General features: G+C 36.8%; 1 protein-coding gene across 20 annotated transcripts in view; it reads left to right on the plus strand.

Annotated features, from left to right (window-relative positions):
- PIKFYVE (phosphoinositide kinase, FYVE-type zinc finger containing) overlaps nucleotides 1-25,326 on the plus strand; it is a 91,280-nt gene that overhangs the window by 30,646 nt on the left and 35,308 nt on the right. For 11 of the 20 annotated variants that reach the window (XM_063713010.1, XM_054549716.2, XM_024243538.3 and 8 more), the window contains 11 exons: nucleotides 1,866-2,004; nucleotides 4,162-4,319; nucleotides 5,487-5,598; nucleotides 7,461-7,608; nucleotides 8,136-8,303; nucleotides 14,792-14,857; nucleotides 15,524-15,583; nucleotides 17,600-17,729; nucleotides 18,496-18,676; nucleotides 19,577-19,651; nucleotides 21,955-22,062. In XM_063713010.1, coding sequence (XP_063569080.1) covers nucleotides 1,866-2,004; nucleotides 4,162-4,319; nucleotides 5,487-5,598; nucleotides 7,461-7,608; nucleotides 8,136-8,303; nucleotides 14,792-14,857; nucleotides 15,524-15,583; nucleotides 17,600-17,729; nucleotides 18,496-18,676; nucleotides 19,577-19,651; nucleotides 21,955-22,062 — 1,345 coding nt within the window. Of the gene's footprint in view, nucleotides 1-1,865; nucleotides 2,005-4,161; nucleotides 4,320-5,486; nucleotides 5,599-7,460; nucleotides 7,609-8,135; nucleotides 8,315-14,791; nucleotides 14,858-15,523; nucleotides 15,584-17,599; nucleotides 17,730-18,495; nucleotides 18,677-19,576; nucleotides 19,652-21,954; nucleotides 22,063-25,326 lie in introns of those variants that run through there. The other 9 variants (XM_063713009.1, XM_063713011.1, XM_063713012.1 and 6 more) reach the window with 5 other exon arrangements.

The following is a 25,326-nucleotide window of genomic DNA, read 5'->3' on the forward strand; positions in this document are numbered from 1 at the left end:
GAGCTATGCTGCTGATATGTTAAGTAAGATGAGGAGTGAAAACTGACTATTGGATTTAATGACAACATTGGTAATCTTGATAGGCAGTCTCAGTGGGTTGTTTGGGGTTCAAGAGATAATGGAAGAATTACTGGAGATGGGAGTTTTGCTGTAAAGTAGAGGGAAATGCAGCCGAGGGATGTGGAGTCAAGAGATGGCTTTTTAAAAAGATGGGGAAAATTACAGTATTCCTGTTGGCATGTGTAGAAGTGTAGGGATACCTGTGCTGATTTACAGTGTATCTCCATGTGTTTTGAATTAATGCTAAGACTGATGTAAGTCTTTAGGAAAGACGTAATTTAGTCAATGAGTGCTGTCTCTAAATATAATTTTAATCAGTATTCTTGCTACTGGCCTATTTATTAGAGCTTTTGACAGTAAAATTGACTAGTTTTCTTTTATTCTTGTTGCCACTATATTAGAATATGTGCAGGGATGGTTAAAATGATAGAGAAGTAGAATATATGGATAATGCACCCATTGGAAAAGAGATTAAATTAAGAAATAATAGCAAGCTTTCACTGAAAGACTATGCCAAGAAATAAATAACCAATTATTTTTAAAAATTGCTTATCAGCTATTTGATATCAGTGGTTTCCTGTTAACTGACACTTTGCTAAACCTGTGAATACTTTCTTAAATTATTTTAAAAATATTTTTATCTTTATAGTGGGGAAATATTGGTTTTTCAATTGACACCTAATTGTAGGTGGCAGCCCTGATACATATTAGTTGAGCTACTTTAGGCAGATTACTTAATCCTTTATTCTTGATTTCTTTATCTGTAAAATAGAGCTAGTAATACATATTCCATAGGATGCTGCGAAGATTAAATGTGGGAAGATACAGATACTGCCCAATGAATGAGTTATATATATGTAGTCTAACACATCATAGGTGCTTTTGCCTTTTATCCTTTATGTGGAGGCTAAAATTGGGTTTAATTTTTTTCTAGATAGAAGCCAACTAAATTTCTAGTTGCCTTTTCTTTTAAATAAATTAAAGTTTCCTTGATGCTATTGGTATTCCACTTCTAAGTCATTTGTTTGGTAACTTTACCAAGAGTCAAAATTAACGATATGTATGAATACTGATATTATGAGAAGAAACAAATTTCTTGTAATTTTTCTACTGACAAAATAGCATAATGTAATAATATTTGAGGACTATTTTAAATATAGGTCTACTAGTGAGAAGAAAGGAATTCTTTTTTTGGTCATAACATTTTGCTTATTTGGGCGTCACAATTGGTGTTCCCTTCATCAGATTGATTGCATTGCAGATATTTAACTATAAAACCTTCTTAGTTCATGGGCTATACAAAAACAGGAAGAAGGCTAGATTTGGCCTGTGGGCCATAGTTTCCTGACTCTGATCTGCAAGATTATTTCTGCATTTAATTTCATTCTTTATATTTGTTATTAAAAAAAAAAAATCCACTAACTTACAGCATTTTAACAAGCATTTAACAAATTTTAATTTGTGTCTATTCCCTTTGAAATATTACTGATATATGAGCTATGTAATTGTTTTCCTGTAATCTTTCCATAACTACTTTCTTTTAAACTTATTTCCAAGTAATTTTAGACACATAGAATTGCAAAATATAGACTTACATAGAGTTGCAAATATTGTACAGAGAGTTTCTGGGTATCCTTTACCAAATTTCTTCCAATGATAATATCATGCATAACCATCATAACTACTTTTAAAAGTACCTTTAACATTGGTAAATAAGCATTTATTTAAAAATGAATTTTCTCTGTAATTCTATTTATCGAAGAAGAATTTACACCTGTGATTTCACTTCTTGTTTTTATTTCCAGATCAGCCAGCATTACTAACCTGTCACTGGATAGATCTGGTTCTCCTATGGTACCTTCATATGAGACATCTGTCAGTCCCCAGGCTAACCGAACATATGTTAGGACAGAGACCACTGAGGATGAACGCAAAATTCTTCTGGTACTGGTCCAGTATCTTTGACCCATTGCTAGTTTTGAGCATAGAGAATGTTTATGTGACTGAGTCTTTTTTTTTTCTTTTTGAGACACGGTCTTGGTGTGCTGCCCAGGCTGGGGTGCAGTGGTGTGATCTTGACTTCCTGCAACCTCTGCCTCCCAGATTTAAGTGATTCTGGTACCTTAGCCTCCTGAGTAGCTGGGATTACAGGCGCATGCCACTACACCTAATTTTTTGTATTTTTAGTAGAGACATGGTTTCACCCTGTTGGCCAGGCTGGTCTTAAACTCCTGACCTCAAGTGATCTGCCCGCCTTGGCTCCCAGAGTGCTGGGATTACAGGTGTGAGCCACTGCACCCAGCCTGTCACTGAGTCTTTTTAAAAAGAAACATATAAAAGAAATAGCATATCAGTTAAACAGAAGTGCTTAGTTTCAGTTTTACTAGGATCACCTGAGAGATGGGTCAAGTATTCTATACTCATTGCATTAATATTTTCTTTTCTTTCTTTCTTCTTATTTTTTTTTTTTTTGGAGATGGAGTCTCGCTCTGTCACCAGGCTGGAGTGCAGTGGCGCGATCTCGGCTCACTGCAACCTCCGCCTCCCAGGTTCCAGCGATTCTCCTGCCTCAGCCTCCAGAGTAGCTGGGACTACAGGCACACACCACCACACCGAGCTAATTTTTGTATTTTTAGTAGAGATGGGGTTTCACAGTGTTGGTCAGGATGGTCTCAATCTCCTGACCTCGTGATCTCCCTGCCTCGGCCTCACAAAGTGCTGGGATTACAGGCGTGAGCCACCGCGCCTGGCCAGTATTTTCTTTACCCTTTTATCTGGTAAAATCAGAATTCAGTTACCTACGTAATAAGAGAGCTTAACTCTTAGGTCCCATATTGCTATTTAAGCTTTGAAGCATATTTGTTATACACATGTAACACTTTTCAGACATTTAATACTATATGTTTATATGAAATAATCAGTTGCTTATTGAATTTATCTGTGCATAAAATACTGTGTTCAATTCTAAGAGTGACTCAGAGAAATAGAAGGTATGGCTGTGTCCTCAAGCTTATAATTCAAAAGTAGAAATAAGAGCCAGGTGTGGTGGCATGCACTTGTAGTCCCAGCTACTTGGGAGGCTAGGGTGAGAGGACTCTTGAGGCCAGGGGTTTGAGGCTGTAGGGTGCTGTGATCATGCTTGTGAATAGCCACTGCACTCCAGCCTGGGCAACATAGCAAGACCTTGTCTCTAAGACAACAAACAAGCCAACAAACCCACAAAAGGTAGAAATAAAATCAGTGGGAAGATCCTTAATAGTGGAAGTAGTAATATTTTAATAATAAAAAAGTGTCAAATAAATAAATGACTGTATGTCATGTAAGAATTCAAAAAGACAGAAAGCTCATTACTAATGAGGAAATCAGAAAAAGGCTTAAACTGAAGGGCTTGAACTGGACCTTGAGAGATGGAATCATTTTGGATAGGCAGTGAGGAAGGTGAATCTTATTTAAAGGTGTGAAGAAAGATATAGAGGTAAGAATAAGCATGACATTTTCCATGGCCAGAAGTAGGATTTTTTAATTGGGAGAGAGTTTAAGTAGGAGTCTGGGGGCAATGAGAAAGGAAAGTTATTTGGGACTACCTGGTGGAAGGCAATGAATTCTGTACTTACAGGTGTAGATTTGAACCTTTAGTTGCTGAGGAACATTCAGAATTTTTTTGAGCAGGGAGTAATTTACTGAAGCTCTTCCTTTTAAAAAACTCATCTATCAGTTGGGTACATGGTGAGAATCTGGTGGAGTGAAAGCCTCTAGGAACAGTTACCTTAGGTTAGTGTGATTAACTGTTGTCTCCCTCTGCCTTGCCCCATCTCCAAAGAAGAATACATAAATAGGAGATTGATAATATGTGCCATTGACTGAAAAAAGAAGTATTTGGAATAGTTGGTTTTCAAAAGAAAAAGTTATGTTTGGAATTAGATGAGCTGAGTTCAAGCTGTTCCCACGTATATGTCATTTGTATTAAATTGTGTGAGTTAGCTACCATAAAGAAATCCAACTTAGGTTTCCTTTTATGAGTCTAAAAATCACAGGAAAACATCTGAAAAGGTATGTAGCATTTTTCTCAAGAGTAACTACTTGCTGTTAATGTGATTGCAGGACAGTGTGCAGTTAAAAGACCTGTGGAAAAAAATCTGCCATCACAGCAGTGGAATGGAGTTTCAGGATCACCGCTACTGGTTGAGAACTCATCCCAACTGCATTGTAGGAAAGGAATTAGTCAACTGGCTAATCCGAAATGGGCACATTGCCACAAGGTATTCTGATCTTAGAAAGAAGGTTTCAATATTATTTATTTATTTTGAATGAGAAAACATATTTGAAGATAGTAAGAGTTACAGATTTCTTTGTAGAGTTAGGGTGCTCTTTGTTTTATGTAATTGATGGTTTAGGGTGCTAATTAGTTAACCCTCCTCCAATCTGAGTTTTAACCAGCAGAGAACAGATGCAAGGAATACAAGGAGCCAAATAGGATCTTAATTTACCTTATTAAAAGCAGCAGAACTCTCTAGCAAAGCAGGATTAGAGAATGTAGCTGGAACCTAAGGCCAAAGAATTCTCCAGCTACTGTTCACTAATCTAGACAGGTTGTAACCTGTGTTGAGTATTTGATCCATAAGCTATGCCTGTCGGATCCTAGCTTGCCTCACAAATCATTTATAAAAAAGAGTAACAGACAGGTCCTGCTTTTCAAATACACGTATACCCTAGCTTTTACTATTTTCTCAGATTAGCTACTCCTTCTCTCATGGGAAGAAAAAGGTACGTAAAGAAGTAAAGAGAGAAATAGCTTTAAGCAGTAAAGCCCTGGTTGCAATTTTGGCTGTATATATTTTTTAGCTTTGTGCTTTTAGTCACGTTATTCAATCTCTGAGACTTCTTCACCGTGAGGAAAATTATGTGGTCCTGTGAATAAACTGTGGGGGATGAAATAATGGTGGCTGAAGTGCTTTATAAATTGTGAAATGCCATATAATGTATTGTGTCATTAACTGTCTATTTCATGTGTGTATATATATATCATATATATATATACACACACACACGTTATGCCTGTATCTGTAATATTTGGTATTGTCTTATTAAAACTAAGCTCCTTGAAGGTAGGAGCTTTTCTCAACATTTTTAAATCTGTTAAGTACAGGGTTGTGCATGCATTGAATACTCAGTCAATGCTTGCTATTATTAAAATTAGGTTTTGTTGGGACTGCCTTACCAGTAGTTTCTTCTCCTTTACTATAGTACCTGGAAGAATCTTTTAGTTTGCTTTAACTCTCTCTTGTTTTATCCTTTACTTATCCAAGGGCCATTTGAAATTCTAACTGATTAGAACTGAAAAAAATATTTTAAGGTTCTGTCTTACCTGGTACTTAACTATTCTGACTGACTTCTAAAACTTTTCATTTTTGTGGGTCTTGATTCAGGGCACAAGCTATAGCAATTGGACAAGCAATGGTTGATGGACGTTGGCTGGATTGTGTTAGTCATCACGACCAACTTTTCAGAGATGAGTATGCGCTGTATAGACCACTGCAGGTACTTTTCAGTGTTTACTGCCAAATTAGAAGGTAGCAAGCTTATTTTATAGTCTTTCTTCATCAGTGGGAATAAAAAGGAGTTTATTAGAAGATAATTTTTTCTAACATTTTTTCCTGCTGTTTGAGGAAAGTTAAAACTTTTTTTACTTGATAGGCAGCAGTGATGAAAAAGCTGCCATTAGAATCAAACATTTTATTGTTCACTTTAAATTTGATCAGACAATAAAAAAAGAAAAAGATAAGAATCAAACACTTTTTTCAGTTGGTGTGGTAGTTCTTAAATTTGGGTTTATGGTCTTTATAGTTGCTTATCATTTAACTTTAATGGTTTTCGGTTTTATTACGCCTATGCTTTTAGAACTGAGTATAAATAATAAAATGAAAAATTTTATGGCATCTATTGAAATCATTTTGACTCTAGAACTATTGTATAACTAGTGATGATGGCTGGGTACGGTGGCTCATGCCTGTAATCCCAGCACTTTGGGAGGCTGAGGCGGGCGCATCACCTGAGGTCAGGAGATTGAGACCATCCTGGCTAACATGGTGAAATCCTGTCTCTACTAAAATTACAAAAAAATTAGCCAGGCATGGTGGTGGACACCTGTGGTTCCAGCTACTTGGGAGGCTGAGACAGGAGAATGACGTGAACCTAGGAGGTGGAGCTTGCAGTGAGCCGAGATTGCGCCACTGCACTCCAGCCTGGGTGACAAAGCAAGGCTCCGTCTCAAAACAAACAAACAAACAAAACACAATGGTATACTGATGAATATGTGTTTTTTTACTTTAGGGAAGTGGAAATTATTTAAAGATATAACTTCAAAAAAACTCTTCAAAAAAACTTCAAAAAAATTACATAAACTCTTGGTTTATGTAATTTGATACAATATATAGGTTATATATATATATACACACACACATAAACATATATATACATATACACACACAGGCACACACACATACACATATATATATATACATACATACACATATATATATATAGCTGACAGTTAAGAGTTAGGGATACTGACCCCCTGTATAGTTGAAAATTCACGGATGTTTGACTTCCCCAAAACTTAACTACTAATAGCTTACTGTTGACTGGAATCTTTATCGATAACAGGCAATTAATACATATTTTGTATGTTGTGTGTATTATATACCATGTTCTTACAATAAAGTAAGCTAGAGAAACATGAAGAAAATCATAAGAGAAACTATACTTACTATTCATTAAGTGGAAATGGATCATCACAAAAGTCTTTATCCTCGTTTCATGTTGAGTAGGCTGAGGAGGAGGGAGGAAAAGAAGAGATTGCTCTTGCTGTCTCAGGGGTAGCAGAGGCAGAAGAAAATCCACATATAAATAGACCAATGCAGTTTAAACCCTTGTTCAAAGGTCAGCTGTATAATGTTAAGTAACACCTTTGTGAACTAAAATTGGAAAGTCAATGGTTAGAAGAGACAAATGACTCCAAATATTGGTGTGGTATGATTGATTAAAAGTTATTTTCCAAGATATGTTCTGGAGAGAGTTGCCCCAGAGCTAAAATAAATTCTAAGCTATCTTCACTGTCAGGACTAAGGCATGAAATGAAACACTATAAAATCTGTATCAAAAAATGTTTTGTTCTTAATATACTACTTAAGTCTTCTAGTTAACAAAAATTACAATTTTAAAGAGTGGAATCATCAGTATGATTCTGGTTTATAACTTGGTTTTTGTTAATTTGTTTATTTTTATAAAATTCAATTGTTAGGTTCGTAGAAATATTGGACTACAATTTATTTATAGTGTGACAGCCTCAACATTGTTGCCATTGAGGGCCAATTGCTTGGATCCTGTCTTCATCCTTTCAGAGTACAGAATTTTCTGAGACGCCTTCTCCCGACAGTGACTCAGTGAACTCCGTGGAAGGACACTCTGAGCCATCCTGGTTTAAAGACATAAAGTTTGATGACAGTGACACAGAACAGATAGCTGAAGAAGGTGACGATAATTTGGCTAGTGAGTTTAACTTTCTAACATTTTAGTTTTGATGGGTCATTACTGTGTATGTATGATAAAATGATTATCTTGTTTGTTGAAATAATTCTGCTTTATAATTTATGGCTCCAACTAAATGGAAACATCTGATAGCAGTCTTTGTCTTAGATACAGTATTTTCTTAAACCAACTTGTTAGGCTGACATTTCTAGATTTTACCATAGTCTATAGTTTGCAGCAGCTTAAAAATAACTGAACTAATAATATGGCAGCAGACAACTTTCTCATCTCTTCACTATGATATCAGACTTTCTCTCTGCAGAACCTCCAATATATTTCTTCATTTTAAAAATTGATTTTATATTTAACTTGTTCAAATTTTATTAAGTCTACACAGAAGTACATGAAAATACTGTATCCATTTTGGTATTGCACATTGGGCTTGTATATTAAAAAAACATTTTTCTCCTTTCCTCCAATACCCTGATGAAACCCATTTTTACTCCCCTCCTCTCCCTATATTTCTTTCCCCTTCCCAACACTAAAAGATTCTGCCAGTCCTAGCAAGCGCACATCAGTCAGCAGTTTCCAGTCCACAGTGGACAGTGACTCAGCCGCTTCTATCAGCCTGAACGTGGAGCTGGACAACGTGAACTTCCATATCAAGAAGCCCTCCAAGTACCCACATGTGCCCCCTCACCCTGCTGACCAAAAAGGTAGGAGGTAGTCACCATCTGGAATCCAAACACAGGCTGGACAGCTGGGCCATAGGATCTCATGCCAGCCTGTCCTTCTGGCTTCCTCTGTCCCACGTGGCTGAGGGGATTTGGTGTGGGTTTTGTTCTACCTTTTCTCATTTCTCCCACACCTCCTCCCCATACCTTTTTTGGTTGATTCCTTTTATTTCTTGTTTTCTCCCTCAGCACCACCATGCCCAGTGTAAAGCTTGTAGTCTTTAAAAGGAACTACATCTGACTGCTCTTCCCATAATGTGCAACTTCCAAGGTGGCATTTCTTTGCATTTATAACATGGATGTTCTGCTCTATTCTTTTCTCTTTCTTCATTTAACATTTTAAAGCCTATTTGCCTTTGCCGTTACTCAGTAACATAATATTTCACTAAACCCATTAAGATGCTTGAACTAGATTGGGGGAAAATCATTCACACATTCCAGAATATCTCCATAATAATTCATAATGCTTATTATGTATATTCTATATTTATTAAAACAATTTCTTCTCTAATGTAAAATGAATTCATTATTTTTAGCTATCTTATTTGGTGCTTTAGTCTACTGGCTCAAAAATAATAGTGACCATATTCAAAAGACATTTGATGTAAAAGGAGAAAGAGGTAAACATTATTAAAATCTAACATAGCAGCACATAAGAAATGCCTGTTTTTAAAATGGATGATGAGGTTTACTTTATTGGATATAATTAAAAGCCAATTTAAATTATAGTCTGATCATGGGATTGTGTAAAAGTGAATAAATAAAAAATACATGAGTAAATAAATAAATGTGGGATTTTGTTATGTTGTAATAACTGAAAAATCATTATTATAAAGATGAAGCACTTTATTCCATGATTTTACCTGGAGTTTGTATTTTAAACATATAACTGTGTAAAGTGGAATTGTCTCCTTACTTAGATCTGAAATGCTTGCCTAAGTTTTGCACACTCTATTTTGAGCCTAAGAATATGATCAGAAAACAGAAGCTTTTGAATCAAACATTTATACTAAACTGATTTGATGCAAGTTTATATTTCTCCAACAAATTTCTCGTAGTTGTCAGTATTAGCTATTATCAAGATGTGGTAAAATGGTACTTAAGAGTTATAGTAATAAAAAGGAATATGTTATTTAAAAATAAGTAGAGAAGGTGTGTTAATGAGACTTGACCAGCATTGAACATGAGTAAGATAGACATCTTTATGGAAATCCTCAAAACAGAAATTGGAAAAATGATGGAGAATATTTGGGTGAGTATGAAAGGATGGAAAAGCAGATATGACACTTGTGTGAGAATTAACTATAGATGGTGGTCACATGGAGGATATTATGAAGGTTTTGAATATAAACTTACAGATGTGGGTCAGGGGCACACATGATGAACATCTGTTCTCTGGACACATCTGTTGGCAATCACATTTTGCTGTAAGCAGAATGTGAAGTATACTTTTGACTTGGTGATGATTTCATCTCTTCAATATTAAAGAAGTTTTGAAAATCTTGAAGAAAGTGACCTATCATCATAGAATTTGTAATAGGGAAGGATAGACTGCTGAGCACAGTCAGATACTTACTTTTGAAAACCTAACTTGAGAACATTCGGAATGGAATGGAACAGGAGGCTCCAAAAATGACATTGTTATGGTACAACCCCAGATTGTATCTCCAAGGAAATTGACAGGAGAAGCACCTGCAGTTGACAAAAATATGACTCCTTTGGAACTTCCCTGATCTCAATCCTTTTTTTTTTTTTTTTAAGAGACAGGGTCTGGCTCTGTTGCCCAGGCTGGAGTGCAGTGGCGTGATCTTGGCTCACTGCAACCTCCGCCTCCCGGGTTCAAGTGATTCTCCCACTTCAGCCTCTGGAGTAGCTGGGATTACCGGTGCGCACCACCATGCCCAGCTAATTTTTTGTATTTTTAGTAAAGGTGGGGTTTTGCCATGTTGGCCAGGCTGGTCTTGAATTCCTGGCCTCAAGTGATTCACCTGCCTTAGCCTCCCTAAGTGCTGGGATTACAGGCATAAGCCACTGTGCCTGGCCCTCAATCCTTTAAAAAGATTGTCTATCAAAGTTGTAAGTGGCAACTTTCATAGGAGAATGAATCTGAAAGAGGGGGCAGCACTTTTAAGAAAAATGACGGTATAATAGAAGTCCAGCTTGCCCTGAAGGTTGGAGAAAATGCCAAGGACATCTGGGAAAGATTTAAAGTTTGGTAGAAAGAAAAACTAGGCCAGTTATTTGGGAAAGTTTATATAATATTGATTGATGACGAAAAGAAGGCTTCTTTTTCCTCCCCGCTCTTTAGACTAATTTTATCAGGAAAGAATACACATGGTTAAGAGGAAAATGAAGCCCAGGATAATGAAGAGATAGAGAATTAATGGTTTTTTAAATAAGTCTGTTGCCAGGTTTAGGCAAACTATATGCCAGGTTGTTGAAAGACTTTGGATCTGGGATCATGGAGCCAGAGTTTGTTGTCTTTGAAGAGTTTCGAAGAGTAGGAGAGAGTCTAGATGACTATAGTGATAGATACTTTTTTTTTTTTTTTAAAAAGATGGATTCTTGATTTGACTTTGGAAGCTGGCAAAATGTAGAGAAGTGTAGTAAGCAGAATGTACTGTGGTATTTAGAAAAGGGATTGGTGGTGACTGGGCACCAGCATTGGTTAAGCAAACTAAGTCATTCCAAAACAACCCCATTTCCATTTTTTATGGTGATACAAGATTGATAAATCAGAAGACTGTAATAGATACTATCTTTGTTGATGTTAATAAAACATTTAATGATCTCTCAATAATTTTGTAGACGAAGAGGACAATTTTGTACTTGAAATATGTTAAAAGAGGCAAAGGCAATGGTCATATTTGTTTAAAGCACAGGCTTTGGAGTCTGAGCTTTATTTTTAAAATTGTAAATTGACAAATTATAATTGTATATATTTATGGGATATAAAAAGATGTTACAAAGTATGTATAAAATATGGAATGATTAAGGAATAAGGATTTGAAATGATAGATATATTTATTAAACCAAACTAATGAACATATTCATCATTTCAAATCCTTTTTGTTGGGGCAGGGTGCAGTGGCTCATGCCTGTAATCCCAGCACGTTGGGTGGCTGAGGCAGGCGGATTGCTTGAGTCTAGGAGTTCAAGACCAGTTTGGGCAATGTGGCAAAACCCCGTCTCTACAAAAAATACAAAAAAATTAGCCGGGTGTGGTGGTGTGTGCCTGTGGTCCCAGCTATTTGGGAGGCTGAGGTGGGAGGATTGCTTGAGCTTGGCAGGTTGAGGCTGCAGTGAGCCATGATTTTGCCACTGCAGTCCAGCCTCGGTGACAGAGTGAGACTTTATCTAAAAAAAAAAAAAAAAAAAAAAAAAAATTCCGTATTATTCTTAGTGGTGAGAACCTTTGAAATTTACTCTTAGCAATTTTGAAATATACAATACATTATTATTAACTATAGTCATCATACTGTACAGTATATCTCAAAAACTTATTCCTCCTGTCTGGATGAAACTTTTTACCCTTTGACTAGCATCTCCCCATTCCCTTCACTCCCTCAACCTCTGGTAACCACCATTCTACTTAGTATGAGCTTTTAATATGAAAAACACAAAGAGTGTAGTGTATCTGTTGAATGTAAGGGCTTATGATAACACTACTAGTTTTTTTTTTTTTTTTGAGACGAAATTTTGCTCTTGTTGTCCAGGCTGGAGTGCAATGGCCCGGTCTTGGCTCACTGCAACCTCCGCCTTCCGGGGCTCACTGCAACCTCCGCCTTCCGTGTTAAAGCGATTCTCCTGTCTTAGCCTCCCAAGTAGCTGGGATTACAGGCGGCTGCCACCATGCCTGGCTAATTTTTGTATTTTTAGTAGAGACAGGGTTTCACCCTGTTGGTCAGGCTGGTCTCCAACTCCTGACCTCAGGCAATCCGCCAACCTTGGCCTCCCAAAGTGCTGGGATTACAGGCGTGAGCCACCACACCCGGCCCACTACTAGTATTAACACATGGATTTGTAGCTTGTTGTACAAAATATTGAAAGGATAATTAATAATTTGATGTCAACAGGAAGTGGATGCTCCTAGTTTATGTTTTAGGGATTTGACTCTATATTTAGTGTTGTTCACTTTTTTTTGGTCAGCACTTTTAATGTTTTTTTAGATCCACAAATAATTAAAATCTGGAAAGAATGGCTAGCGTGTTAGATAGCAGAACTGACATTTAAAGATCTTTATTTTCTCAAGCAATAGATTGAGACTAACAAGATGAAAGTTAACACAGTTAAACATAAAATAATAAGGCTTAACATGTTTACTATTAGTACTTTGGAGAAAGTCACTCTTAATAATTTGTGTGATAAAGATCTAAGTTTTAGTTATTTGCAAACTTAATAGTGTGGTGTGCCAACCCCGCACTCCCCAGCACTCCCTAGGGCAATAATAGATTTCATTAGTGGCCATATAATGTCTAGAATGAGGATCCAATTTACTGTTTTGTGTTCAGTCCTCATTTATGAATAGAATGAGGTTGCCAGGGTCCTAAGACATCTGAAAACCATGCTAAGGAAAGCTGGACTATTTAAAATGGAAAAAAGACTTGGTGTTTCCTTTAGGTATCTGAAGAGTACCTGAAAGAAATTATATTTGTTTTGCATATGGCTGAAGGAAGAACTAGATTCAGTAGTTGGGAGTAGTGAACTTTTGCCACTGTGCATGGTAAGTGTCCAGGTTGTGTCTGAATGTCCACCTGTCATGGTTATTGAGGACAGATGCCCGCATTGGGTGATGCGTTATAGACTTGGGGACTTCTAAGTTTTCTTTTAATTCTAAATCTGTGAACTGAAAAATCTAGACCTAGAGTTAAAAAGAAATTATAATCCTTTAGCCTACTCAGTGAGAATATTACAGAGGAGGTTCCAGCATTAGGAAGAAGATAATTATTAAATTGACCTCTTAGGTCATTTGCAGCCTTATAATTTGAAGACTTTAAAAGTCTCTTAATAAATATTGCTGGCTTTCACAGTTCTCTCTTAGTTTTTAACATACTAACGAGTTATTCTTTTTACATTTTTTCTTGTGAAGTTGAAGTGTAATAGTTTGCTGAGTGTTACAGTCAAGATGAACACTGATTACCAGAAAATAAAGATTTCCGGGGAGACTGGTAGTTACGTGAAAAAGGGTTTTCATTCCCTTTGTATAAATACAAATGGGAATGGTTTTTATCTTTACATTGAAATTAAAGGTAGTACTTATTAAATATTTTCTTATGGATTGTCCTATATTGTTTCAGGCTGAGGAATATTGGATTTATAAAATTGGTTGAAATATCTGTACTTTAAAAAATACTACTTATGCTTTCTGTCTTAAGTGAGAAAACCCTATTTTCAGAAGCTTGTAAAACTGGCTTAATTTTTCATTATTGGTCTTGGAGAATTGTACAGTTAAAATATATTTTATTATGTATTACAAGCAGGATGCTGAACTATTCTTGGAAAGTTAGCAAGTAAAACCTAGAGAAGAAGGTGAAAATCACGGCTTCCGTAAATCTCTAGATGTAGTTTTCCGTGCATAGGAAAACATGAGATAGAGGAGCAAGTTAAACACACCATGAGAAAACAATGGATTGTACTTCGAATGTGGGACATTGCACAGAACGTTTGACCTGGGTTCTTTTAAATACATGTTATGAAAAGAAAGAAAAGACAGGAGATCTGTTCTAGATTAAAAGAGAATGAAGAGATACAGGAACCAAATGCCATGTGTGAACTTGATTGCATCGAGGCTTAAGAAGAAAAACAGTGGATTAAAAATATTTTGGAGACAGTTGGATAAACTTGAGTATGGGCTAATTCTGTGCTATTAAGACATTGTTAATTTTCTCAAATATATAAATAATATTGTGGCTATAGAGAAGAATACCTTTATTTTTATGAGAGTTGTGCTGATGTCCTAGTGGTAAAGTGTCATGATATGTGTAACTTTGAATGATCGGGGGGAAGAAACATACACATATATGGCAAATCCTTAACAATTGTTGAACTCAGGTGGATGGTATACAGCATTTTCTATAGGTTTGAATTTTTTTCATAACTAAATGGGGAAAATCCACCATTTCTGGAGTCTCATATAGATACAATTAAGCTTTAGTGTGAGAAGGCTGGTAAAGAACAATACATTAATTGAACTAATAGGATTTGGTGTTACTCATTTCTGTGAGGGAAGAGTAGAAATAAAGTATAACATCTGTCTTGTCCACATACTCGATTTTATTGTATTTGGCATAGTGCACTTGAACTTTCTAAATAAAATATTTTCTTTGTTTCCTGGTTGGAAGGATGAGCATATTGGCTTATAAACATAGTAACTTTTAAAGCCCAGTTGTTTATAAATGTACTTGGAGAAAATTTTGTGGAGATCCTTTACCTTAAAGGAGTTAACATGCATCGTGTTTTAATTTGCATAGTGGAAAGAACCTCATTTGAGCTATGCTTGGTCACAGACCTAGAGAAAGTTCACGGGGAAGTAAAGAGTAAGTTTCACTTGTAAGAAAAGTATTTAATATATTAAAAGCATTCAGAGTGTGTTCATTTAATGTCTAGCAAAAATTTCGCAGTGTTTGGTATAATTTTTGAAAAACAAAAACACTTATTTGGAACTAATACAAATACTGATGAGTTTTATCTTTATTCTTGCCAATGTCACTTCTGTATTAATTTGTTTTATAGCTTATATTCTGAAATTTGAAAAAAGTTTATATTGTTTTATCAGGTGGGTTCTGTATGAACTACTTTGTGCATAGGCAAAGTGATTATTTGTTAAATCATCAAGTTACACGTGAAAAGAACTGTAATCTTTTAGGATGGTCATACAAGTATCTGAAGATCTTAATTTTCATAAACCGGTTGGTTTTGGTAAGAGAAAAACATTTCTCTATCTGACATTTGAATTAAGGAGAATTGTTTTCATGGCTCTATTGTGTTATTAATGCACGTCTGCTTAAGTTTAGTATGAAGTGCGTAGAACAAGTATAAAGAGGCATTTTGACCCAAAGCTTTCTTGAATTTGCTGGGTAGTGATGGGTTTAGTATGAGTAATATTTTGTGTGTGGGCGTATTCTCTGTATAATTATGCTGACATGTTATAGTCATATGTCTCTCCTTTTGTTCCTCCTCTCTGTTGTCTCCCTGGTATGCAGAGTATTTGATTTCTGACACTGGAGGACAACAGCTCTCAATAAGTGACGCTTTCATCAAAGGTAATTTTATAAAAAGCTGTATGTGGAATGGTGTCTCTTTTTTTCATGAGGATATACTTAGGGCTTAGCACATTGATTGGCGCAGAGAAGGTGCTGAAAATATATTTGATTATGGTGGTATCATGGGAACACAGTTTTTAATATGTATAATGATTTTGAGAATGTTGAGAACCAAGAATGTAAACTTGGACTTGGTTTGCGAGAAGGAGGTCTCTGGTGTGAAAAGTAATTGTTTAAAAACTTGTAAGTAGAATTTGAACTTAATTCTTTTAAAGACGTAGTTTACACTTAACTATATTGTGAATATAATATTAAGTATTGATATAAATATCATCAAGGATTGTCAAATTTGTCAAAAAGCCCACAGGCAGATCTCCATTTAAGGATGCTGCTTGCCCTGTGGAGTGAGGAAGAGAAGTAGGCAGTAGAGGTTAAAGAACTAACTCTGCTGATAAATTTCTTTTGGACACAAAAGGAGAATAGAAAAGTATTAGCCTTCTCCTATTCCTTCCCTACTTAGCTTAGCTTAGCTTCCTAGAGTAAAGACATTCTTAGTTATAGTCCATAGCACTCCACTGGTTAGGCCTCAGATAATGGGAGAAAATTTCTCTTCCTTCTTGGCTCCCAGGGTTTCAGATCGAACAGAGAAGGCAAGCTGGTACAAGGAAGCCACTGCAGCTTATCTGATAGCTTGGCAGTGCTTCTAAATTCACCTCCAAGCATCTGGTTCAGCTGGAAGTTTACAGAGTGGCCCTTTATGTAATTAAAATGCGCAATTCTTGTACTTCACATGTTATGGACATATACTTTACTGTGTAATCTGCTGGGCTGTTTGGTGGAAGTTTTTTAGTTAGTTTGTTTTGCTTTTAAGAGAGGACAGGTTAGAGAATTTTTGTAAGCATTTCCCACTTCTTTTCTTTCCACTTATTTGGTCAGATTATTCAATTATTTAGTGAACATATTTTTTTGTTAAGCATTTATTATTTATTTTTTGTCATCTATTTTCATTCATCCTTTAAAAAATTTAAAGATTTTACACAAATTCTACATAAATGCTGTTTATTATGTTTTAATATTTATGTTTTTGAGTCTGTCTTGCTAAAATTTTGTTAAAAAACCCCTGTGCCAATATTGAAAGAGAAACACTATTGAGGATTGTCTGAATAGACTTTCTACACTGTCATCTGTTGTTTTGTGATATCTGAGCTGAGCTTCTTTCTTGAAAATTCATCACCCACGCTATCATGTGTTCTTTTGCCAGCATTCAGATTTCTGTCAAATGCAGTTTTCAGTTTGTGATTTTTTTTTTTTTTTTTTTTTTTGAGATGGAGTCTCACTCTGTCACTCAGGTTGGAGTGCAGTGGTGCGATCTTGGCTTACTGCAATCTCTGCCTCCTAGGTTCAAGTGATTCTCCTGCCTCAGCCTCCCTTGTAGCTGGGATTACAGGCGTGTGCCAACATGCCCAGCTAATTTTTGTGTTTTTAGTAGAGATGGGGTTTCACCATGTTGGCCAGGCTGGTCTCGAACTCCTGACCTCAGGTGATCTGCCCACCTTGGCCTCCCAAAGTGTTGGAATTACAGGCGTGAGCTACCATGCGCGGCCCAGTTTGTGATTTTAAAGGGGGAAATTAACACCCTCATTTTTAAAAATTAAAAGGAGAAGCAAAAGTTTCATTTTATTTGCTTTTCAGAAGCTGTGCTTATAATTATTGGCTTGAGAGTCTTAGTTACGTACATTTGATTTTCACAGTTCTGTTTCTGATTTTGGCTGTTGCCAATTACTGCTCTTCTTAATTCTTGCATTTCTGTATTTTTAGTGTATTTTATGTATTTGTATGTATTTTCTTATGCATTTTATTTATATGTTTATTACATGTTCTTGCCTTTTTACACCAATAATTTATGTTGGCTAACTTAAAACATTTATAAAGACAAAGGGCAATTTCTAAATATATGAGTAGATGGTATAAAACAGGACAATGAAGTAATAACTTCTTATTTTATATTGTACTTAGAATCCTTATTTAATCGTCGAGTAGAGGAAAAATCCAAAGAGCTGCCTTTCACACCTTTGGGCTGGCATCATAACAACCTGGAGCTCCTGAGGGAGGAGAATGGGGAGAAACAAGCCATGGAGAGATTGCTGTAAGGCAGTGAAATTTTTAATTTTAATTTTTCACTTTTATTATCTTCAATGACTTGATAAGCATATGCATCATTCCTCTTAAAAAGGGAGGTCTTTTTCTTTTTCCTTAGAAAGTAAAAAAATACCAAGATTACTTAGGAAATAAAGTCTATTTTGACTTGTGATTAAATTTCTTATAAAACCAAGAGCCCCGGCTGGGTGCGGTGGCTCAAGCCTGTAATCCTAGCACTTTGGGAGGCTGAGGCGGGAGGATCACAAGGTCAGAAGGTCGAGACCAGCCTGGCCAACATGGTCAAACCCTGTCTCTACTAATAATACAAAAATTAGTCAGGCGTGGTGGCGCTGGCCTGTAATCCCAACTACTCGGAGGCTGAGACAGGAGGATTGCTTGAACTCAAGAGGTGGAGGTTGCAGTGAGCTGAGATCCGCCACTGCACTCCAACCTAGGCAACAGAGCAAGACTTCATCTCAGAGAAAAAAACAAAAACAAAAGCCCCAAACTGTGCTTGTCTGTCCCCATTTTACGTGTTAAAATTTCATTTCAGTCAATTGCAGGGGACTTCTTAGTGGAAGATATTCAGATTTCATTTATATGCAAAATCCTTAAGGTACAGATATAATGAAAGAATGATATTGACCTAGAAAATCTTATCTGTGAGCCATAATTGAAATGTTATTTCTTTGTAGGCTGCTTGTTTTATCATCAGAATTATTGTCTCTGGCAGTATTAACTATGCAAACTTCTTTCTTATAATATTTTTGTAGTTCAGCTAATCATAACCACATGATGGCACTACTCCAGCAGTTGCTCCATAGTGACTCACTGTCATCATCTTGGAGGGACATCATCGTGTCATTGGTCTGCCAGGTTGTTCAGACAGTCCGACCTGATGTCAAGAACCAGGATGATGACATGGATATCCGTCAGTTTGTTCACATCAAAAAAGTGAGCTCTGCTAATGTTTTACTAATGCTAGGAACTGATGAGGCAGGACTGATTGTAATTTTTGTTTTAATGGTAATCTGAAAAGAGTAATTACCCTGAGGGGTGCTAGGTGAGGAGTAGGAGGTTTTGCTGTCTGCTTTGTTTGTTAGCAGTGCACTTAGGAGTCATGGAAGCCACACATAGGAAGTGAGAGGTGAATGGAAAGGATGAGTTATATCGGAGATGAGTTGGGAACCCAAACAGAGATAGGTTCTTCCTTTCTTGCTTCCTCTTCTTGACAAGTCAGCTATGAGAAAGCCTGTTCTCACAGATTGTGATCACTGTTCTGAGGAAAAGCAGTGGGTAATTTGCTTTATTTAGATCAAGCTCGTCCCACTCGTGGCCTGTGGGCTGCATGCAGCCCAAGATTGCTTTGAATCTGGCCCAACACCAATTCATAAACTTTCTTAAAACATTATGACATTTTTTGAGATTTTTTTTTAAGCTCATCAGCTGTTATTAGTGTATTTTGTGTGGCCGAATACAGTTCTTCTTCCAGTGAGGCCCAGGGAAGTCGAAAGATTGGACACCCCTGATTTAGATAGTAATGGAGTCCTGTGTGTGCTTTTTCCCTATGATATTTAACTTAAACAATAGTGTTAACTGCCACATGGCACTAGTTTATTCAGTCAGTGAGTACTTTAGAGTCCTAGTATAGTACATTAGAGAACAGGGGATGGGAAAACAGAGTCATGCAGAGATGGCATTGATCATTGGTTGAAAGGAAGAATTATTTCCTGAAATTTTTTGTTCTTATTTGATTACATAATAGTTTAAAAAAATGGAAATAATAGCATACATCTAACTAGATTCTAAGCATGTTATCATTGAATTTTATTGTTTTCTTAATTGTTCCATTAGATCCCAGGTGGAAAGAAGTTTGATTCCGTGGTTGTCAATGGCTTTGTTTGTACCAAGAACATTGCACATAAAAAGGTAATGTGACTCAGTTCAGCAGTGAAGTTCAGCAAACCATGGCTGTGTGCTTAGGTAACAAGTTGGGGCACCTTAGTCATGGAAGAAATGGACAATGGACAATGAAAGGCAGCTGTGTCTGCCATAGGGGTGAAATTTGGTAGGTTCAGGGAAGATTTCTCAGAGCTGAGGATGAATGGATTGGAATTTGAATAATGGGAATTCACCAGACAGAAGGAGGAAGGGGGGAGGATCAGGCTTCTAGATTAATAGAATGGTAAGATACTGGCATTATTTATCTCCTGATCCTGTTACATCTTAGGGAGACAGGGTTTCTCTAGTAGGCTGGAGTCCTTCCAGAGGCTTAGCATTCTAAAACTGATAGCTCTTCTAGTGCTCGGCTACAGAACTGTCAGTCTTCTTCTGGTATCCTTCTCACCTTATATCTTTGTAGCACTAGCACAAAGGAGTGGAGTGAGATAACCTGAGGTATTAAGGAGACTCTGAGCTCCTAAGGTGTAATATGGGCAATGTAGATGAAGCTGGAGGAAGCAGGCAAGGGCTTTGTATCTCATTAAAGGTCTTGAACTTTATTCTGAAATCTTTTGATTCTCAGTGTAGTGTACATACATTGAGATCACATGTGGACCTTTTAAAAATGCCTGTTCTTAGCCTAACCACTAGAAATTCTCATTCAGTAGGTTAAGGGCAATGGCAGTGTATGGATGTTAGGGAAATGGTGGTACTGTATTTAAAGTAGGCACTAGGCGGAGTGTGTAATCCCAGCACTTTGGGAGGCCGAGGCTGGCGGATCACAAGATCAGGACTTTGAGACCAGCCTGGCCATAGGGTGAAACCCCGTCTCTACGAAAAATACAAAAATTAGCCGGCACGGTGGCGTGTCCCTGTAGTCTCAGCTACTCGGGAGGCTGAGGCAGAAGAATCTCTTGAACCCTGGAGGTGAAGGTTGCGGTGAGCCGAGATCACGCCACTGCACTCCAGCCTGGGCAACAGAGTGAGACTCCGTCTCAAAAAAGAAAAAAAAAGTAGGCACTTCAGGTGTTTCCAGTGTCATTTGTTGGTCCTTGGGTTTTGAGATACCATTGATCTATAGTAGTGTTCTCAAACCTTGCTGTGCTTCAGAATCTCCAGGGGAAACATTCAAAACAGAGATACCCTGGCCCCACTTCTGGGGATACTGATTTTGTTACAGCGAGAGCTGAGGCAGATTTCTAGCCTGAGCAACCAGATGGATAAACTCTAGTCTTGTTTTCACTTTTTTCTAAGTTGAGCTTATTATAGTTTTTTCTAAGGCATTAAGATTCCTGAAAATTATTAGTGACCATAGGTAAATAAAAATATACTTGGCTTGAGTTTTGTACTTATCGCGTATTTTATTGCAATAATTCCACATCAGTCAATATTTCTACAGAGTCTTACCAAAACCACACATTACCCTTTAAAGGAGAACTTTAAACCAAATTAAATGATATTTGTTGAATTAAGAGGTAAATATGTTGTGCCTTCTCAGAAAGTGAGGAAAATTTGTATGTGGGTGTGGTGGAAACATATGCATGAATGACTGTCTTGCCCCACTGATTAGAGATAGTCCTTGATTTGTAGTTGCTAAAAAGAGTCCTGAATTGAGTTTCCCAGCTGGTGAGTCACTGTTTTCAGAACTGTTTGCCAGTTTGGGGTCCATAAACTTGGTCAGCCTGAAACCTCTATTGCTATTCTGCCTGTGGCTTTAAGCACACGGTTAGGGTATATTATTTGAGTCTCTGCTTCTTGAGATGCTTTCAGATTTTCTTTTTGAGCTTCATGTTTCCTATTTCAGCTTGCCACCTTAATGATTGTTTGGAAATTTATTCTATTAGCGATATGCTCAGGAGGCATTTTAATTCTTTTCTCCCACTTCTCCTCTTGAATTTTAGAAAGACTAAAATATGCTTTTAAAGTTGCTTATTTCTTAGAGTTTGTGAAGTAACCTGTCATTAAATACTGCTCCCTCCGTGCACACTCAGGGCATGATGTCTCTTCTTACAACATCAGAAATAAAAAAAAAAGTTAAAGAGTATAGAAGATCAAAGTAGTATTAAGAAAGAAAAGCCATTTTTTGAAGAATTTTGCATTGTTCTGAACATATTATTTGCTTTGAAAAAATTTAATACCATAAAAGAACTAAGTGAGAGTATATTAATACTAATATGAGATACATTAAGTTAATAGGAATTATGAACAATATAGATTTAAAGTTATAATTAAAGGAGGGTTGTAAAATGCAAACCTTTAAACACTTTAACAAACTGTTCATTTTTTTGTAGATGAATTCTTGTATTAAAAACCCCAAAATTCTTCTGTTGAAGTGTTCCATTGAGTATCTCTACAGAGAAGAAACTAAGTTTACTTGCATTGATCCTATTGTGCTTCAGGTAAGAATTTACTACTGAAAATAATAATTTGGAGGGATGTTTGTGTACCATGATGCTTATAAACTCTTAATGATTTTGACTTAATTCTAGCTAATTAAATTGGATAGGCAAACTTGATAGCTTACCAAAACCTCTGTCGCTCATTATTTTTAAAGTTTCAAAGTCTTAAAGGTAACATGTGACTGTTCAAGGATATAAGGAAGAAAAAGTGAAAATCCAAATACTAATTTCCCTTTCCCACTTAATCCACTGATTTACTGTGGGAATTTCTCAAACTTACCAGATTTCTAATGGAGTCTCTGGTTTGTAATACAGTCTATGCTACTATAACATATTTCTAGAATACCAATTAGCTTATATGTAGTTGGCAAACAGAATAATGTCAGATGGAAGTTGTGTTGGTTTCTTAGTGGTTTTTCCTAAGCAAGGAGGCCCAGAATAGCCGCAGTAGGTTATAACCCTCAGCTGGAAAGGAAAACAGTCTCAGCTCAGCTACTACACAGGCAGAAACCCTTCCAGCTCTATTTTAAGAAAGTAAAAGTGAGCTTTTGCTTGCAGGGCTCTCTCCCCAGGGAGGCACACCCACATCTCTGTGTGGTTCTTGGTAGCTTTACTGCTCAGAGCTCCATTTCTAGTTGTAGTGTTGCAATAGTTTTTGTGCATTTAATTTCACTTGAGGCAGCCTCATGCCATATGAAGCTCTCTGCCCGGGCTCTCCATGATTCCTCTTAAGGTACCAATTATTATCTTTGTTAGTGCTGAAGGTATAAAGTTGCATAGGTTTTAAGTTTTCTGCCCCAACTCCTTTTCTCCCATAAATGCTGTTAATTTTACTTTGTGGTCATTCGAAATGGAAGCTTTTAAGGAATGTGTATATTATATTATAGTGAAACACTTATGCTGGGTTCCAGAAACATTTAGGAAAAGCATTACTTGAAAATTCCTAGGTAAATACATTTTTTTCAAGAGTGGTAGGAGCAATCACTTTTGTACTGATTTCCTAGATAACAATAAGAGAAAATGAGTTGTAGTAAAAGGGACAGTGCTTTATAAAACTCTGCTGTATTACTTAAGAACTCTGTGACCTGGGGCTGTTTTCTCTTTGGAATTCAGCTGTGCTATCAGTAAAAATGATGGGTTTTGACTAGACATTTTAGTAGAGAACTCTAAAGGAATAAAGGAAAATACTTCTTTTTTCTTTTTCTTTTCTTTTTTTTTTTTTTTTTGAGACGAAGTCTCGCTCTTGTCCCCCAGGCTGGAGTGCAATGGTGCAATCTTGGCTCACTGAAACCCCCGCCTCCCGGGTTCAGGCTATTCTCCTGCCTTAGCCTCTCGAGTAGCTGGGATTACAGGTGCCTGCCACCACGCCTGGCTAATTTTTGTATTTTTTTTAGTAGAGACGGGGTTTCATCATGTTGGCCAGGCTGGTCTTGAGCGCCAGACGTCAGGTGATCCGCCCAAGGTGTCCCAAAATGCTGGGATTACAGGCATGAGCCACAATATTCATTTCTTTTGAAATTAAGCCTTTGTGATAAAATTCTATTAGCATTATGTTTGAGATCTTTAACTGTAGCTGTTCTAGGTATTATATGATCTGTTGGGAAATTGGAATTAGGAAGTAGCTGAAATAGCATCTGTTAGAGTTATTTATTCAGAGATCCAGAAAAAGGGATAACTCATGTTGGTTTCAGAATGTAGAGGAGAGAATTCATAATCATATTAAAACAACTTAGGGATGGGCATAGTGGCTGACACTTGTGATTGCTTGAGGCCAGGAGTTCAAGACCAGCCTGGGTAACATAGTGAGACTCTGTTTCTACAAAAAATAGAAAAAATTAGCCAGGCATGGTGATGTGTGCCTGTAGTCCTAGAAGAGTGAAGCAGGAGGATTGCTTGAGCCCAGGACTTTGAGGTCACAGTGAGCTATGATGGCACCTCTGCACTCCAGCCTGGGTAACAGAATGAGACCCCGTCTCTTAAAAACAAAAACAAACAAACAAAAAAAACTTAGAAATTGCTTTTATTTTGGGAGTTGTGAGGTTAGGGTTTTTGTTGTTCTTGTTTTTTTTTAACCTCTGAACTAGCTAATTGGATTCTTGGCTTTTAAATTAAGAATTGAAAATCTCTCAAGGAAAGTTAGTTGGAGCATGGAATTTCTCCTGAAACTCTTGTCAGCATAATCAAGTTTAGAATGATGAATGAGATTCTTACTGTGTTTGAATTAATTTTCTTACAGACTTATTTGTGGATGAAGAAAATTTAGGCTAAGATTGATAATAGTCAAGCTATCTTTTTATATATATATATATTTTATTATACTTTAAGTTCTAGGGTACATGTGCACAATGTGCAGGTTTGTTACATATGTATACATATGCCATGTTCGTGTGTTGCACCCATTAACTCGTCATTTACATTAGGTATATCTCCTAATGCTATCCCTCCCCCCTCCCCCACCCCATGACAGGCCCCCGTATGTGATGTTCCCTTTCCTGTGTCCAAGTGTTCTCATTGTTCAATTCCCACCTATGAGTGAGAACATGCGGTGTTTGGTTTTTTGTCCTTGTAATAGTTTGCTGAGAATGATGGTTTCCAGCTTCATCCATGTCCCTACAAAGGACACGAACTCATCCTTTTTTGTTTCTGCATAGTATTCCATGGTGTGTATGTGCCACATTTTCTTAATCCAGTCTATCATTGATGGACATTTGGGTTGGTTCCAAGTCTTTGCTATTGTGAATAGTGTCACAATAAACATACATGTGCATGTGTCTTTATAGCAGCATGATTTATAATCTAGTAATAGGATGGCTGGGTCAAATGGCATTTCTAGTTCTAGATCCTTGAGGAATCACCACACTGTCTTCCACAATGGTTGAACTAGTTTACAGTCCCACCAACAGTGTAAAAGTGTTCCTATTTCTCCACATCCTCTCCAGCACCTGTTGTTTCCTGACTTTTTAATGGTCACCATTCTAACTGGTGTGAGATGGTATCTCATTGTGGTTTTGATTTGCATTTCTCTGATGGCCAGTGATGATGAGCATTTTTTCATGTGTCTGTTGGCTGCATAAATGTCTTCTTTTGAGAAGTGTCTGTTCATGTGCTTCACCCACTTTTGATGGGGTTGTTTGTTTTTTTCTTGTAAATTTGTTTGAGTTTTTTGTAGATTCTGGATATTAGCCCTTTGTCAGATGAGTAGATTGCAAAAATTTTCTCCCATTCTGTAGGTTGCCTGTTCACTCTGATGATATTTTAATATGT

Source organism: Pongo abelii, chromosome 11 (assembly GCF_028885655.2).
Source record: "Pongo abelii isolate AG06213 chromosome 11, NHGRI_mPonAbe1-v2.0_pri, whole genome shotgun sequence".
In the NCBI taxonomy this organism is placed as follows: domain Eukaryota; kingdom Metazoa; phylum Chordata; class Mammalia; order Primates; family Hominidae; genus Pongo; species Pongo abelii.